The sequence below is a fragment of the Anas platyrhynchos genome, chromosome 1 (assembly GCF_047663525.1).
Source record: "Anas platyrhynchos isolate ZD024472 breed Pekin duck chromosome 1, IASCAAS_PekinDuck_T2T, whole genome shotgun sequence".
NCBI classification, from domain to species: Eukaryota; Metazoa; Chordata; class Aves; order Anseriformes; family Anatidae; genus Anas; species Anas platyrhynchos.
In genome coordinates, this window is record NC_092587.1 from 122,626,822 (window position 1) to 122,644,633 (window position 17,812).

At 51.4% G+C, this 17,812-nt stretch overlaps 1 protein-coding gene across 7 annotated transcripts in view; it reads right to left on the minus strand.

The window, feature by feature from the left end:
• Nucleotides 1-17,812, minus strand: part of BCOR (BCL6 corepressor) — a 72,020-nt gene that overhangs the window by 2,482 nt on the left and 51,726 nt on the right. For 4 of the 7 annotated variants that reach the window (XM_038171165.2, XM_038171154.2, XM_038171176.2 and 1 more), the window contains 7 exons: nt 16,247-16,528; nt 15,493-15,846; nt 11,156-11,484; nt 10,516-10,785; nt 6,437-6,603; nt 1,152-1,297; nt 108-185 (listed from right to left, as the gene is read on the minus strand). In XM_038171165.2, the coding sequence (XP_038027093.2) occupies nt 108-185; nt 1,152-1,297; nt 6,437-6,603; nt 10,516-10,785; nt 11,156-11,484; nt 15,493-15,846; nt 16,247-16,528 (1,626 nt within the window). The remainder of the gene's footprint in view (nt 1-107; nt 186-1,151; nt 1,298-6,436; nt 6,604-10,515; nt 10,786-11,155; nt 11,485-15,492; nt 15,847-16,246; nt 16,529-17,812) is intronic. The other 3 variants (XM_038171190.2, XM_038171181.2, XM_038171195.2) reach the window with 2 other exon arrangements.

Genomic DNA, 17,812 nt, shown 5'->3' on the forward strand with positions numbered 1-17,812 from the left:
CTTCCTAACTTCCTCCACCGCAAAAACAAGCCAGCCCCCGCCCCCACATGCTGCGTGTTTTGAAAGTCTCCACATGCAAAGAAAAAAAAAGGGTAACATTTGCTCACCGCACACAGAGCTGCCATAGAAATCCCAGTACAAACCAGGGTCATCAACACTTCGACCCTGCAGGTCAGTTAAATACTCTGGAGAGGAAAAAACAACAACAAAAACACACTGATGAGTACAAAAAGCTGGCAAGTTTAGCAGACCGTGTGTCATACGGAGTCTCACCGTGCATACTTCATGCCTTCCACCCAAAACACCCACAGCGTAGTACAGATGCACACGAAAAACGTGCGCGTGCCATCCTCGCAAATATGCCTGGCACGCGCTCCTCCCCTGCATCCTTTCTCCCGCCACACAAAATCACGGCCCATCACATCACATAATCACCCCGGGTCTGACGGGGACAGCCCCGACCTCGAGCCTCGGTAACTAACTGACAGCGGCAGCGCTTGGTTCCTGCGAAACGTAGGATGTGCCACGCTTTGTAGCCTGCAGCTACTCCCGACACCAGCTCAGGGCTGAGGCAGTGCCCGTGATGAAACTGATGGAAAAGGTTTTTCCGCACGGATGTGTTCGGAAGATACGAGTGTTTTCTACAGATGTAGTTTGGGAGATTTGATAGTTGAGTTGATGAACAGATACTGGGATTCAAGACACCAATAAGCCTAGGATAGTGGACTTTACTGGAATCCTGATACACTTATGCATTCTCTATTCTGATGCATGGGCGAGCACTTAAAACGCATTGACTGTGAGTATTACACACACTTCCAGAGGTGAAGGTAGTAGGAAATGCTAGTGTCTATCCAAAACTAACAGGGGGAAAAACTAAGTATGTTAGAACATGGACAAAGTTTAAAGAGATTGAGCATTTAACATAGTTTTACCACATTTCAGATATAAAAATGAGGCAGAACTTGCAAAAAGCACTACATGACAGAAAGCAAGGCGTCAGGAAACAAGGCTGTGCTTTTGCACACAAGGAAGAAGCTCCCTAAGCCTTCTCCAAGGCTCCTCTGCGAGGAGCAATCCCAGTAGGACTTTTTGGGGCCGGGAAATATCACCCCACGACCAGCAGAGCCCTGTGGGACGAGGCCACACACCTGTGAGGAAGGTCTCCATCAGCTCGCTGTGGGTCATTTTCACAATGGTCCTCCCGGAGTACGTCGCGAGCGTTGGGTCAGCACCATAAGACAGTAAGAGGCGGACAATTTCCAAGTGATCGTTTTCTACCGCGTCATGGATTGGTCTAGGAAAAAGAAAAAGAAAAAAAAAAAAAAAGATCACGATATTACACTTTGACTCAAGCATTATGTAAATGTGTTCAGAAAGAAACTTCTGATTTCAGACCAAAGTTATTTATAGCGAGTAACACTATTAATACAGCTGTCAATCGTCTCATTGTTGGTTTTACTCGCACATCACTCCCTCCCTCCCCTCCCGTCTTTTCACAGTCACACTGCTCGGGGCAGGCATTTCTGTTACATCCATTCATTGCCGTACATATTTCGAGGGCCAGTAAAATAATTACACCCCTGTACCAGAAAGCAGGAGTTTGTGTGAAGCCTCACAAACATAATTCTGCTGCAAGTCACTCTACCGTTCCAAATCTCTGCCAATTTAACAGCATGTTGTGCAGTACGGGCTCATTCAGCCTGCCTCTGGGCAAGCACGTAAATCAGTTACCCAAAGCTTCTAAATTATGTACACGCAAATAAGTTAGGAAAATTTTGCTAGGAATTAAACTTAGGAGCTGTGTCCTCTTTAAACAGCGCTTGTGAACGTATTTGCAGCACAATTCAACCGTTCTACTCGGCGAAAATAAAAACGTGGCATTTTAAGGTTAGTCCACGCAGAAGTTAGGCATTGTATGTGGCATCAACAATCCACACAAGCTCGGGCATAGATTTGGTGAGGCTACAGACGGATTGCTCATCAATACACGTGCCTGCAATTCCTGGTTAGAGTTCCTTATGACAAATTGCATCAACTTTTGCCTTTAAAATGTGCTACACGTAACAGGGAGTTGTCTGGCAGCAGGACACCTCACCCCCCACCCCCCCGACTAATGAAGAGGTGTTAAAACCCCATTTTCCCCCTGGATGGCTACGAGCAGGGATCTGAACACCCAGGGCGAGGCGAGCAGCCGCGGCTATTCAGCTGGGCGCTACGCTCCTCTTCCCTCGGGCTGCCAAAAAGAAGCACTGCTGCCCCCCTCAAGACTTTTAAGCTCTCCAGCAGATGTGTTGAAAGGCGAGAGAGATAAGGAAGGGCTTCAGCTAGGATCGCACGCTGCCTCCCTGCGAAACTTGCTGAATAGCATTACAAGACAACGAGCCTGGGAGCTTCAGCTGTGTGCCACCCTGCCAAGCGCCTTGGCTGGCACCCAGGGCTGACCCCCCCGTGGAGCCCCCCGCCACCTGCAGCAACGTCCCTGCTACGTGACTGCTTTTTGGGCATGGGCTGGTGCCCACGGAGCTGAGGAGAGAGCAGAGGCAGATCTGAACGGCAAAGGGTCGGGGTGAGGAGGAGGGAGAAGAGGAAGGGGCGCCGCTGCTTAGGATTTTCTGGTTTTGTCGGGGGGTGGGCGGGAGGATTGTGGGTTTATTGGTTTGTGGGTTTTCTTGTTTGTTTTTTTTTGTTTTGGTTAGTTTTTTTGTTTTTTTTTTTTAAACTGACTTACCTAAGTGGCTTTTGAAGCAGTAATGAATTCAAGATGATCCCTTAACTTATTAAAAACAGCATCTAAATTGCTGCCCAGTGTTTCACTCGATTTAATGACACCCGGCCGAGTTTATTAAAGAGAAAAGCCCTGGGAGGGGAGCCCCTCTCCCCACTGCACAGCTCACCCGGGCCAGCGGGGTGCTGCAGGGGGGCAGGCAGCCCCGTCCCACAGAGCTGCGGGATCCCGACCCGGGCACAAGAGGGGATTTTACAAAGGCAAGGGGAAGGAAAGGCGCAGTAAAGCCCTGTGGAAAGAGGAAGAACGATAAATAGAAGGAAGGAAAGAAAATGCTGCTGGGGACGGGGGGAAAAAAGAGAGATTCCCCACGGATAAGGCAGGGGGGGAAAGGCATTAACGGGGTGCTACCAGACTCTTTTACTGGCTAGCACAGCCCTTTGGCAAGGTCAGGAGCAGGACTGTGCAAAGACACGGATACCTGTGTTTGCTTCTTGCAGCGGGGCAGGCGGAGGAGGGAATGTTTTTCAGTCTTGGCAGAGTTTAACCACCCTCTCTGTAGGATGCAGAAGCGACTACTGGAGTTGGAAACTTTCTCAGATGTGAGGAAAAGATCCCTGGGGGGTCCTCTCCTGGGCTCCTTTGCCCATATAATCTTTTCCGCCCTGAGCATCGTGGAAATAAACATTCCCCGTCCCTAATGGTACAGTTAACGGTAGCACGGCTTGTTTTTAAAACAAACCCTTCGAAAGGCCCCAAAAGGGTCTGGGGACGTTCAAGAGCTGCGATATCCTACAGCAGACGCACATCTCAGCCCTCTCTGGTGTACTGTCAAATCCTTACTACTATTTTTACCGCTACCAGAGTCAGGGAAACATTTCACCGGGGGTTTATCATTCCACCACCACCATTATAAACTATTTAGGCCAGTCAGGGTTTGCTCTCAGCCTTTCAGGCACCATCAAGATTTTCCCTCGCTGCAGCGAGAGGCCTCGGGACTCGCCGGGCAGCACCGTGCCTCTCTCAGGGTTTTATTTTTGTTTCCCTACGGGCTGTTACGCTGCAGACTGAGGCCCTCGAGAGCCAGCGGGCAGCACCGTGTCTCTCTCACGGTTTTATTTTTGTTTCCCCGTGGGCTGTCACGCAAGGCCGCCCGGCAGAAGCGGCGAGGCAGGAGTCACGGGAGGCCGGCCACACCGGCTGCCTCTCCCGTAACGCAATTAGCTGCTGGAGGGGATCGTCTTGCCAAGACCAGGACGTAGGAAGAGAGCGAGCCGTCTTGGCACGGTCCTCCCCAGAAATAAAAGGGCTGAGCTCATCAGCCGCCGGGAGAAGGATGAGGCGAGGCTGGCTGCGCGGGGTGAGCGGTGCCTGAGGCGAGGGAGCGCCTCGCCAGCAGGCTGGAGGTGCCCGCGTTTCTGGCGTGTGGCTGTGCTATTAGAGCTAAAAACGAGGAGAAGAAGGGAGACCAACCACGCCAGCAGCCACCCTGATGTCAGGTGTCGGCCCTACAGCACTGTGGTGAGCTACGGCACTTAGCGGGGTCCTGTCGGGGAAGCAGTGCGGTCACCTCTTAAGCACGGCCTGTTATTATTTATAGGTAAGGCGATTAAGAGCCCTTAGTGGCTGCAGCACCTTTGAGACGGGTCTTAAAGATCTCGCTGGGCTCTACAATAATCTTTGATGGGCCACTCGTTCAGCAGCAGCGTGCTTGTGTTTTCGGGGCCTGCCGACAAGGCTCAGCAGACAGAGAGCTTACCAGCAGCATGCGGTTTATGGGGGAGAAAAGGGAAAAATGCTGAAGCCCGCTGCACGGAGCCCCTGGGGCCAGCTGCGCTGTGCCTGGGGACTGAGGGACACGGTGGCTGCAGGCAGAGCCCCAGAGCAGGGAGGTACAGCACCCGCATCTCCTGCCTTAGCATGGTTTGAGCCCCCCAAAAGTCAACGCAGAGGCAGCAGGCAGGCAGCAGCCCGGACCCAAACTTCAGGACACGCTGACAAATCCAGCGAGTGCAGTTACAGGGTCTGGTCCGTACGGGCCTACGTAGCTGCCCGAACACTACGCTGAATAAGTTCACCCAACGTTTGAAAAAAAAAATATCCTTCCAAGGAGGAAACATGTTCAGGAATTTGAATTTTAAAAAGCAACAAAGGTGAGGAAGACTGACACTTCTTTCCTCCCCAGAGCTACAGGACAAAAACTGAGGCTTCGAGATCAAAATGGGATTTGTCTCAGGAACACCAGGGCTTTCTCCATGGAGAAGGACAAGTCTGGCCCCACAAAAGGCAGGGGACAACGCTGCTCACATGCTCCCTACAGAAGCTTCTGCTCTCCGCCCTGCTAGACTGTGCGCAGCTCTACCATCCCCCATCTGCACCTGAGATGTTTTTTGGTTTCACGCTGTCTGCTGGGCAGCTTTTCAAAAAAAAGATTTAAGTCTGCCACCAGAAAGCAAAGGAGAAAACAAGCCGAGCCCTGACACTGCCATCTAGGATCGGCCCGCTATTACATTTGTTTCCAAAGTGCATTTTCCCCACAACCTTCCAGAGTGCACAAGCCAAGTTTCTTCCTGGAAAATCGCCTCTGTCTGTGAACCGAAACCAAAAGTGGACTGTGTGCTCACAGGTGACGGGGACTGCTTGCTTCTGGGGCTGTTTTTTTATCTAGGCTATGCCTGTGAGTGAGGCGAACATCGTTTGGGATTTGTTTAACAGCAGCCCCGCAGCCCAGCTTCTGCTCTCCTGTCTCCTCCCCTCCCCAGTAAAGGCATAAAAAAAGAGCTTAAAAACAAAAGAGGCAGCTCCTTAGTCATGCTGATTTTACCTCCCTGGCTATTGGGATGGTGATAGTGAATGCGATAAACCATTTAAGATAACAAGCTGCAGGAGCCTGGCGGAATACAAAGCGACCTGTCCCCAAAAGGAATAGGTCGGGACAAAGTCCTGCATATTCAGGGGAAAAGTTATCCCAAGGTCAGCCCCGCAGAGGTGGTCAAAGACGGACTTAGGAATTGGATAAAGACTCCATTAGGAGATGCAATAGGAGCTTAAAAAAGGAGTGGAGCCACAACTTCTACATCCAGAAACCAAAAAAAAAAAAAAGAAAACCCACAAGCTTGGTATTCTGTGAGCACCCCTTCTGTGAAGGAGAAAAAAAAGCCAACGTTTGCTTAAAAAAAAAATCAATCCCAAATATGCAATGCGCAGATAGAGTTTAACAGCTAAGCTAAACAATATTTTTATCAAGCACATATAGGACTTGCACGCCCGATCACTGTAAAAGCCTGAAGTGCTCTTAAAAGTAACACCACTAACAAGGCAAAGACCACTCTTTTGGCACAACTCAAAGGACCTGGAGCGCATACAAATAGGGCTGCAGCTCAAGTATCATTCCTTCCTGCCCTGCAGCTGGGGATTTCACAAACTCTTAAAAAAAAAAAAAAAAAAAAAAAACTTGTTAAAATTCCCAAGGGAAAAAAAAAAAAAAAAAGCACCTCACATTGAAGCGGAGTCACAACAACGATGTGCCCCCCACATCACCCTGTCCCAGCGACAGGGTGGGCAGCGTTACCCCTGGGGGGCTTCACGCAGGTTTGGGGGGACATGGGGAGGAGACAGAGGGGAGAGGGAAGGGGTACTTCCCCGCGTTGCCATCCCATTCCGAAATAAACCCCGCGTGGCAGCCCCGCGGTGCCATGCGTTACTCACCTGGTTCCGTCCTGCGCGCTGCAGTTCACGTCAGCCCCGTACTCGAGGAGATGTCGCACGATGCTCAGCCAGCCTCTGGCACAGGCCTCATGCAGGGCACAATAACCCGCATTGTCACGATGGTTTACATCACAGACCTTGTTTTCCAAACAATACAGAACCACTTCCTGGAAATAGGAGAGGAGGAAAAACATACATCGAGTTATTTGTTACCGCCGAGCCACTGCACGGGCTTCTTTAAGGAAAAAGGGGGCTGGGGGACAGGAGGCAAAGCACAGACTCCCTACAACGTGCCCAAGTACCCTCTTAGACACAGATCAGCCAAAAAAAAAAAAAAAAAAAGGACAAAAGGGAAGGCGTTCAAAGCTGTGTTTGTACAGGAGGCACCACAATTGTCAGGAGCAGACAAGGCTGCAGCGCGGCACCGAGAGCCCCGCGTCCTGCGGAGAGGTTTTCCCATCGCCGCAGGAGCCCGGGGACGTGCAGATTTCCCAGGCAGGGCTCCCAGCTGCCGCTTCTCAACGCTTCCACACGTGAAAGCGGCAGGAAGGTTTTTGCTCTGACATCTGCATTTCTGGGCGCCGGATTCTGCACGCGCAACGGCAGCACGGCCCACGTCAGTTCGGTTTTAAAAAGAAAAAGCACATGATCCGAAACAAAACACATTTAAGACACACAAAGGACAGTTTTACTGCTGGAAAACAAACAAACAAAACAAAACAAAACAAAACAAAAAAGCCCAGCTCTATCAAGATCAGGGAAATCCCATTTTCACCCACACTGATTTTCTGCATGCAGAACCAGAGTCAGGCGCCAGGTTCCAATAACTAACCCGGCGCTGTGGGAAGCCATGTGAATTTAACGCAATTCATCTTGCAGTCAAATACACCACGGTTGAGAGCCCGGGCCGGGCTCAGAGCTCTACGCCGTCGCGTGGCCTCGAAACAATGACTGCTCCATCACTCAACCAAAAATTTGGGATGGTGCGAGTCTTCCTCGATTTGTGTCAGACGCAAAATAAAAAATAAAAAACGTGCACGCACGCATCTCTAAGTGATGCTGCACATACAAGGCAGCCCCCGTGGCAAGATTAAGCCATTAATTTTGCATTTGCTGCTCTCGGGGATTACGGGGTACAGCGTGGGGTGGAAGGGGGGGGGGGGCGTTTGTTTTGTCGGAACAGGAGGATGAAACCACCGCCGGGCGCGACGCATTTATCCCTCCAGTTCCCAAATCTACCGGAAAGCCCGCAATCAGCCGTGCTCTCGGTATCCCTGACCCGAGGACTGGTATCCAGGATACAGCATGAAGCTGTTCTTTTAGCAGGCCCTCACCAACCAGGCGAAGGAGAAGAGCGGCGAGCCAGCAAGCTGCAGTCCCGGGCGCGAGAGCATCCCTCCCTGCCGCCCCCATCCCACGCCCCCGGGGTGCTTCTCTGCCACCCGGCGGCTTCTGGTGGTCCCTCTCACCCCCCCAAAAGCCAAAAAGCAGCCCAGGAAGGACGCTCTTCACCCTGCGCTTTCCCAAAGCTGGCGAGAAAGGGCGGTGTGAAATTATACCCTAGAGGCAAGAAATTTTCCTGCAAATCCAGACCACCCCGCGAGGCAAATTAGCGGGCGGCTATCGGTAGCAGAAGCGGCGGCCGTATTCAGGGCTGCTTTCAGCACGCAGTTGCCATTTAAAACAGATTCTGCAGCTCGAAATAAGAAAAAGGCCTTTCGTCTATTTTCATGGAAAGCAAAGGCTGCTTCTAGGGCAGAACACCTACCGCCGGCCGAAAACGCTAATTTTGTCGGGCAATTCCACGTTAAGAGGCTATAAGAAGAATGTCATTAACCACAAAATGTAACCATAAAGACCATAAAACTCTACATTGTTAATTAATTAAATGCCTCATTAACTTTTTTTAACATGATTTATTCAATTTACCAAAAAAAAAATTAGCCATCGCCACCCAATAGAGGAACATGTGGTGCCACAAACACGCTTTTGGTTTCACGAGCACCTCTGGCTAAGGTTGGAGAAAGGCTGTGAGGCTGCCACGGGGCGATTTAGTCCCTGTTCAGGTGCTCCACTCCAACCAGCAGTCTGAAAATCGCTCTCGGTTAACCCGAAGAGCCAAGCTCACACGTCACCAGCCAGCTCTGGGCCACCGCCGCTCCTGCAGCCGGCAGCTCGTTAGCCAAATCATAAATGGCCACAAGAATCGGTGCAAGCCGCGGGAACCCACCTTTGCAGGCATCCAGACCCCTCGAAACAAACACCTTTTCCCCACTCCTACCATACACCACGCATTCCCCTGATTTCATCGCCTTTCCAGCCAGGATTTATTCCCAAACCCACTGGAGGAGATCCCAAGTCCAGGCACAGACTAAAAAGCAACACGCGGCACAAAGACAACCCGTGTTTCCTTTTGCATCACGTTATTTACTCGAGCCTTTTGTAATATATTTTTTTTTTCCAAAAAGACTTTTTGCTCCCTGTAATTCCCCCTCCTTTTTCCCCCATCGCAAACAGTAAATTACAGTTTTAAGACTACCATTATCTCAAGTCATTTGTTTCAGATGAGGAAAACGTAATGGATTCAAGCCCGGCCATAGGCTGCCATGGGCTGCTCGCATCCCGATTAAGCAGTGCCTGGCGAGGAAGCCTCGTGAAGGAAACGCAAACCTTTCCTGCTGCCTCGGTTTTGCTGAGACCATGGGATGTGCAGAGCCGAGCACCGTGTGCCATACTGCCTGCACGCAGCCTCGGGGCCGCAGCTCTGCACTTTCTCTGCGCCCCAGTCCTCGGGCAGCACTGACGAGAGCCACAGCTCACACCCACCAGGCTTTTCCCCTTCTTGGGTGAGTTCAAGTCAGCCGCCCTCGTGACAGAAAATCAAATTCCCTAAGCAAACGATGATGGAAATGCCTGCTGAGGGCACAACGCTACCCAAGACCTTCACTTTGGAGAGCCCTGGCATCCGTGCGCTTTCACAGCCACCCCAATACGGGCCGGTGCTGCAGCCAGCTCCCACTGCTAGCAAAGCAGGCAGAGCCCTCGGCCCCTGCTGGAGCAAAACCCTGGCCCATCACACATCTCTGGGGCAGCTCGCATTGACCTCAGCAGGCAGAGCACCCAGCATCCCATAGCTACCCGCCAGAGCGCTTGCCCCACGGACAAGGGATGGAAACGCGCGCCGACAGCTTGCTACGTTTTGGTTTGGGATCCATAGGAAATTTTCGATCTGTCGGAACTTAAATAATTTAAATGATAAAGATTACCATAGCAACGTTGTAACAACTGCTTCTCCTCCTCCCAGCCCAAGTGCCCTGAGCTGGAAGAAGCTCTGCTTAGGGCACGCTCCAGCTTTCCAACGCGCTCTGCCTGCCAGAGCTGGAGAAGGCCTCCCTCCAGCCCAGGCTCCCCAGCTGCATGAAAGCAATTTCCAGGCTTCAAAAAATCCCTGAGGCCCCAGCAGCACCAGAGCTGATGCCACCAGCCCGCCAGGGCTCAGCCTCAGCCCCAAAGTCAAGCAGGTCTCCGTTCACCATCCCATCCAACAGCCTCTCCTCGAGACCCCAGGTTGAGCGACAGCGCCGCTCACACCTACCCTGCCCAAATAAAAGCATGCTTCAAAACAGCCGAGCTGGCGGATTCATCAGTTCCTGATTTCTGTAGCAACAGGGGGGCTGTTTCATCAGACAACGCTGTTCCAGCTACGCGGAGGAGCCCCAGCCTGCAAGCATAAAACACGTGGAGCGCTCCTGCAACGCACCCGATCACGCAGGAGGACACTTTAAGCACTGCACCCTGTGCCACACACCCGACGGCTCCTCGGAGGAAAGAGCGGAAGAAATAAAAGCCTGCTCCAAACCTACACGCAACTAACAAAGGCCAAAACGACACGGCTCATTAAAGCTCACCCTACCGACTTATAAAAAAAAAAAAAAAAAAAAAGGCACGGGTTCTGCTTGCAGATGGTTTGCATTTAAACAGAAGCGAGGGCTGCTAATAAAACTTCCCCCCGTGCTCGCTCCTGCGGGATCCTGCCCACCCCGTGCCCCCAGGTGACAGAAGCCCCCCGGGGCCCTCACCTCGTAGCCCAGGCGTGCTGCCCGCTGCAGGAGGGTCTCGCCCGCGTTCTTGTTGACGATCAGCCTGCGAGCCTCGGGAGGCATGGGCCGGCTGGGGGTGGTCTCCAGCGGGGGGCTGGCCACCTGCAGCGGCGAGGGCTGGGGGGCGGGCGGCAGCGAGGGGGGCTGCTGCAGGCGCTCGAACAGCTTCTGCTCGTAGGGCTTGGCCGGCGAGGTGTCGCAGTCTGAAGCGGGCTCCGGTCGCTTCCTGACCTTCCTCATTACCGTAACCTGTCAAAATCGTTATCTGTTTAGGTCGTTTCTTTCTTTTTTTTTTTTTTTTTTTTTTTCCTTCCCCTCCTCGCTTTTACAGTGCGGCGAGGGGATTGCATTTTGCCGGCAGAGAATTGCATTCCTCTGCTCGCACTGAATTTTTTACGAAAGCGCTGCTACAGCTTTTAAATGCAAGATCCCTCAATACCCGCAACAGCAGCTTAAACACGGGCAGGTTAAGAAAAGGAAACACAAAATGTGCAAAGCATACGCAGGAACGTCTGAAGGGAACCACCGCTACCCCGCATGCACGGCAGCGCGGCAGTTTTAAGCAGGCTGGCTCTGCATTCGGAGGTGCTAGTGGACAATTAAGTCTAAATAAAGATACCTTATCTTCAGCATTTTCGATATCTGTGGTGTCATCCCCTGTCAGGGATGACCTCCTTCTCCTCTCCTGCAGTGCCAAGTGTTTTGTTTTACACTGACGTTTCCCTGATGGCTTCTCACACTCGGAGTATTTCTGCAGCAGAGATGCAGGTTGGAAATCCTCCTCTTCATCTGTGTACAGCCCATCTGTCTTCCGGCTTTCTTTAATTTTCTGCTGTTTGGCAGCCAACCTCGAGGCTGGAGTACAGCTTGGCTGAGCCTGCCTTTTGCTGTTTGCATTGGTGGATGAAAGGCTCTTCATGTGCGGAGACACTGGGAATACAGGCAAGCCTAAACGGGAAGGAAAGGCATTACACGTTGCATGGTGTGTTAAAAGCAAAACATATTGCTAGCACTTAACACAAGCTCCTTGACTGCTTAAGAGATCTACCAATTACGTTTTCAAATCATTAATATTTTAAAGCGTTCCGCATTCGAATTGTAAACAGCGCCTTTGCAACGCCACGCCGGCTAATCGCCGCGATGCTCTGATAGAGATCGCTACGCCAAACTCCCCGCCACCCGTGCCTGCGGGTGCCGCGGGGGCAAAAGCCTGCCCTGCTGCGGGAAGAGGCCGGTCCTTACCTGGGACTGCCTCGTCTGGCTGGGAACCAACTGCTCCCTCACCCCGCGCCCTGCTGGGCTTCCCTGCCTCCTCTGCTTGAGCTGCGGGGCTGGGGGGAAGGAGGGAGAAGGAGGAGATGCAGGAGCGGGGAGAGGTCTTTGTGGGACAGCACCCACGGCACGAGGAGGGGGAGCATCATCCTGGCAGCGGTCTGACCTCGAAGCCAGCACAAGAGCACGAGAGGCGATGTGGGAAGCCCCGTGCACGCCCGCGATCCACAGCGTGGGACGGGGACGGGGCAGGAGCAGCCGGCGGCTGTGCTCTCTGAAAGGCTGCGAGAGCAGAAAGCGCTGGGAGGCGAGGCAAGGCCAGCGGCAGCGCGCTGCAGCCCGTGGCAGGATGTGTGCAGGGCTGGGTTTTCTCGGCGGATGAGTTAGAACAAGCTGAATCCCACAATCTGGGCCACATGCAAAGAGCATGGGTGCTCCTTTTCAGAGCGCGAGCGGGGTTTTTTTTTGCAACAAAACAAGGACAAGAAAGTTGACTTTTTATAGCCAGAATTTCCCTCGGGAAGAGAATTGAGGTGACCTCAGAAGCAACTCCTCTGCAGAAAAAAAAATGAATTAAAGGTTGCTGGGAAGGAAGGGACACTTCAGCCAAACAATGCCACACCATCGAGGGAAGGTGCGGAAAAAAACCCGGAGCACTTGAAAAAGGCTCTGAGGAGCCTCTGAAGTGATGCTGCTTTCAGAGCAGAAGAGATGGCAGGAGCAAGTAAGGCACAAGGCTGCTCCGAGAACAGACACCTTTATTTAAAGGGACTCGATCCAGAGCCAGTTGGTTAAAAAATAAATAAAAAAATCTAGAATACTCTTAGTGGGCAGCTTCGTACTTCTGTCTTCCCTTAAATAGAGCTGTGAATGCAACTTGCAGAAGGCTTTCTGGATTAAAGATGAAAACAGAAATCCCTCAGTTCTTCAGAGCCACTTTCTAGAAAAAAAATGCACACCGCGGCTTGCCAACCAGATGTCAGGGGATTTACAGGACACATGATGTGCAGATTGTTCAGCAAAAATCCACAAACTTTTCAGGCTCTGCGATCAGACAAGATGCCTTCCAGTCGTAGGCTGAGCTTACTGATGCAAGGTCGTCTTTCCGACTCTGCGGACAGCACGATATCAGAGAAGCGTTTCTCATCCTCCTGCTCCCAACTAACCTGGCTGGGGGAGCACGGGAAAAGCCCAACGCCAATACAGAAGCATCGTCGTTATCTCCTTAACGACTTACTAAAAAAATCATGAAGATGGAAAGCAGCAATGAGGTTTGGTGAGGGCAGGGGAAGTCCGAAACCGCTGCAGGGATGCCGTGGAAGTTTAATCACCACCCAAAACGCGTGCTCCAAGCCTGCAGGATTCACGTGAACCCTGTGCTCTGCTCTGACCTCCGTGGTGGTGACAGCAGGCACGGGGCCAAATGTGCGCTGCCGCTGGGAGATGAAGAGCAGCGAAGCGATGCCCAGGAGCTTCGGGATCAATAACGCTGCAAAAGGCCAGCGCTCTCCAGAAAAAGCCGAGCATCAGCCCAGGAAACGCAAGGCATGCGGGCTGAGAAAAAGGCAAGCGGTTCATCCCCAAATCCCAGCCCATCTTCCTGGCCACGACACGCGCGACGGGAGAAGAAACAAGAGCAAGGATATCCCCTTAATATCCATGCAAGAAAAAAAAAAAAAAAGTAAAACCAGGCCTCTGAGTGATGTGGGTTGTGGTGAGCCTGACTCAGAGCAGAATTAGCTCCCCAGCCCACAGGACCACGCTGCAGGCTGCCGTGTCCAGCTCCCGTCCCCAGCCCAGCTCCCAGGGGTGATGGATGGGGTCACCGCAGGGATCAGGGCTCCTGTGCTGGCCGGGGACCTGCGGGCACCACCTGGGAGCTGGGAGTGCCTGTTTGCAGACACAGAGAGAAAAAGAGCTGCAAGCCACAGGGGATGTTCCCGTGTTCGAAACACCCGCTTGAGAGCCATGTGTTGGAGAAAAGTTTGAGGGCAGGTCCCGGGAGAGAAGGAAAAGCCAGAAGTCTTCATCCCAGTGTGACCACCCCGCAGAGGATGCTCTGCTGCACAGCGGGGGGGAAATCTCCCTGTCCTAGTGAGCTGCAGAAAAGGAGACTAAAAGGTTTACACTTCAGTGGGGCTGGGGGAGCGCCGATAAGTGATTTGAGTGATCTCCAGTGCCTCGGCACAATGGCTGGCGAGGCACGATTTAGTCAGGTTTATGGGTTTATTAGAGGCTCCCAAAAGCAGGTTTTTCGTAGCCACGGGGTGACTGAATCTGAATACCTCTGGGGAAAAGGCATAAATCGGGAGGCACCTTGTTTGATTTCCTGGGGTCGTGTGTATGGGAAAGCCTGTTGCTACCATGAGAGGCATTGCAGGGGAAAGCTAGAGCATCCTCACACGGTGTGCCTTCTTGTTAGCGACCCTCGTTTCATCTCTACAAGATATCTTTTTCTGAAAGTACAAAGGGGAGCAGGTGATGGGCAGGGATGTTTGAGCTGATACCACGCTCACCAAGGCGGCACATAAAGCAAGGGAGGAAGAGCGAAAGCTCCCTTTAAACCAAGTTTTGATCTCCCCTTCCACAAATCCTTTTGGAGAACCTTCCCCAACCATAAGCATCAAAGTTTGGGGTTTTCTGCCCTCGGGTAATCCTAATGAGGGGAAAGATGGGTGGGGAGCTTTAGGACAGAAGAGATGCCATTAGTTCTGCTTGCGACCTGGAGATGCCACCCAGGAAAACTGTCCCAAAGCGCAGGACAACCTGGACTCAGCCTTTCCATCGGCACGGGACAACAGATCCACTTGCCTTGTGCTCCTCCCTCTCGAGGGGTCTCGGATGGATTACAAGCAAGGCTGGCTAGGGACATGAAGGCTTGATGAAGCTCCCAGCCCTTGAAGGAGCCCAAACGACCAACTCAGAGCTCCCCACCACGGGGACTGAGCAGAAAAGAGGGATGAGAAGCTGGAGGAGGAGAGGGAGGGAGGGAGGGAAGCTGCCAGAGACAAGGCAAGGAAAGCTGATGCTCCTGAGGAGGTGACTCCTGAGGACAGAGACACTGGGAAGACCTCAGCACCCGCACGTGGAGCAAGCCCAGGACAAACCAGCCAGGCATCCCCGAGGGAGGAAGACCAGCCTTGCTCCTGCCCCGGGAAAGGCAGGGAAGCCCAGCAGCAGGGAGGGTGATGGAGGCGTTGCGTTCCCCAGACAGAGCTGCTAGCTGTCCTGACGCTGCTTCACGGGGTCCCCGCCGCCCCAACCCAACCCAACCCCACCCCACACCTCGTTACACGCTCCCTCCCGCGTGTCCTAAGAGCCCGCTCGCTCCCCCCCGGCCCAGAACCGTCGTACGCCCCCCACATCTCCTCTAGAGGCACAATCTCCATCTCCACGTTATCTCCGGAGGGGTTATGGAAAGCCAGAAGGCACACACACGCACGAACACGTAGGTACACGCACATACACAAACACATTTGCTTGTCTGCCAAATATCAGCTACGGTGCAACTCTTAGAGAGGAGGTGTCAGTGCTTATACAAATGGACATCTACAGAAAGATAGATAAGATAGATAGAGAGATATATCTTTAAAATAAAGCTCTCGACAATTCCTTAACATCGGTGGCAGCATGCGTCACTGTAAATGCTAAAGCCAGCTGGTTGCCCTAGTAGTCTCTGCATACCTTGTTCATTGTCACTTGTTTTGAGGGACTCTTCAGACCAACTTCTATTGCTTTTGGCCTCTGACCTTTTCTTGGTGTGCCTTTCTTCTGTGAAGTCTTTGACCTTTGCAGTGGCCTCTGGCTGAACAGCCTCAGCTAAATCTTTCCTGCTTTGCCGGCCCAACTTGCCGGACGGGGATCTCTCTGGTGACACCTGCTGCTCCCATAGTTCCCTAAGATGCTGCAGGTGACGCTGCTTTTTGGGATGGAGCCCTGTTAATTCAATGCACACCTTCAGGTTGGTCACCTCATTACAATTGGGCTCTTCTAAGTGGTTAGAGGAATTGTTTGTCATTTCCCTCTCAGGCCAGTCATCTAATGGAAAAATAACTAAAAATTAATCAAAAAGCCCCCTCAACTTAAAACAAAAGCTACATTTCACTTTCGGGGCATATAGTCTCAGCTTTACCACCACACTATGCATTTTAAAGGTTCGCTCATTAAGGGTTACATGCACTACAGGAACTCGCACTGCTGTGGCTCCAGTGTCCAACGACTAGTGCTTTACCCTCATATACCGAGGTTTTTATATATACATATATATATATACACATATATATATACATACATATATATACATATATATAATTTCAAGTGAAATGACAGTGCTCACATTAGTAACTATCAAGTTCAAAAATGGAAACACATTAAGCCAAAGGGACGTTCCTTTCACGAGACATTCCTTGAGGGAGACCACAGCAAAACGCCAGCCTACCTTTGGAGCTCTTCTTCTTTTTTGCCTTTGACATGAGTTCATCCTGCAGCTCGTCCACAAAGCTTTCGTTTTGGCTGCCATCGTTTTGCACTCTCTCACCAGAGTGTTTACGCTTCCTGTCCAGACGTGGACATGGATGTTGGCCAATATCTTCTGCTGGCTGGTCTTCCGCTTTCTCATATATAGAGTGTCTCTCTAAGTAACATTTCTCATTCGAGAGATCTTTTTCCTCCGGAGTTTCAAGAAAGTGACCTTGGTTGTTTTCTGCACTGGCAAAAGTACCTAGAAATAACGAATAAAAAAGACATAAGTGCAAAAGGATTCACTGTGAGAAAGCTACGCTCTCCGATCCGTTCAATGTCATCCCTATATGGCTTAGGGTTTACAAGGCATGCAAATAAATACGAAATTGTACTTCAGAACAAATCTCCTCTGGTCAGCCTAAGTCGGCAGTTGTCTCAACAGCTAAGTACAAATCCCCCGAAAGTACAATACTTTGTGCCGTTTTTTTAAATCACTTTAAGAAGTGCAAAATTCACAATACTTGTAGCCATAGAAACATCACAATATGCTTTTTTTAAATAAAGAAACATCTTTAGATATCAAAAGCACAGACCCTTTTCAGCATGCAACCTCGCCCCCAAAAACCTTGGTAAGTAATAATCCACACTTCACTTTGCGACGACTTCCTTTTCAAAAATACTTTCTGACGATGGCAAAGTATTAGTTTTTCACTAATTCATAATCTTTCCCTAACTTCGCGCATCGAAATGCAGATTCTGACTTAAAAGCATTTGTCCCTTCTTCTGGAGATGTAAGTGGGAAACGGCGCACGCACACATATTCAGAGGAATACCACTAAGAATAGCTATGATATTTTGCAAAAAGCTCTACTTGAATCCAAGGTTATAAAAAGGCTTCCTCACTTAAAGCAATCAGCCAGTCGCTGTATATCACACGATCTTTATCACCTCCTTTTAAAAAAGACCTCACTTATTCAGGGAGTATTCCCAGCAATAGCAACCAGGTGAGCTTTGAAAAGCCTCCCGGAAAGCGGCCTGACAAACTGGCACAAAAATACCACGTTGCCAGGCTTGCTGTGCCTTCACCTCCCCCCCAGCTCTCTTCCCCCAAAGTTAGGGACAGCTCAAGTGATTTTAAATGGATGCTTGACTTAAAATGGCACTTCATCATCATCTTGAATGGGTAGTCTTTCTTTGGCTTAACCAAATGAGTAGGCAGAGGCGGTACAGAGTGTGTGGCTGCTCATCAGCTTTCTATTTAGCCCTCATGGCTAAAAACTGTATTTTCTCCACGCACGCCTGCTGCTGTTTGCCTCTACTCTCCCTCCTGCGTCCTGGCAGCTCACAGTCCCTCTTCCTCTTCGCCCTTCCTCCTCACTTCCCTTCCCGTTCATACATCTGCCGGTTCCCAGCTGGACTCGCGCCCATCCCCAGCCGTGCAGACATCTCCTTCCTCCCCCCGAGCCTCCCCAGCCTCCTCCTCCTCGCAGCCTGCCTCCAGCTTCTGCTCTTCCCCCTCGCCAGGCGGGGGCTGCCCCCCTTC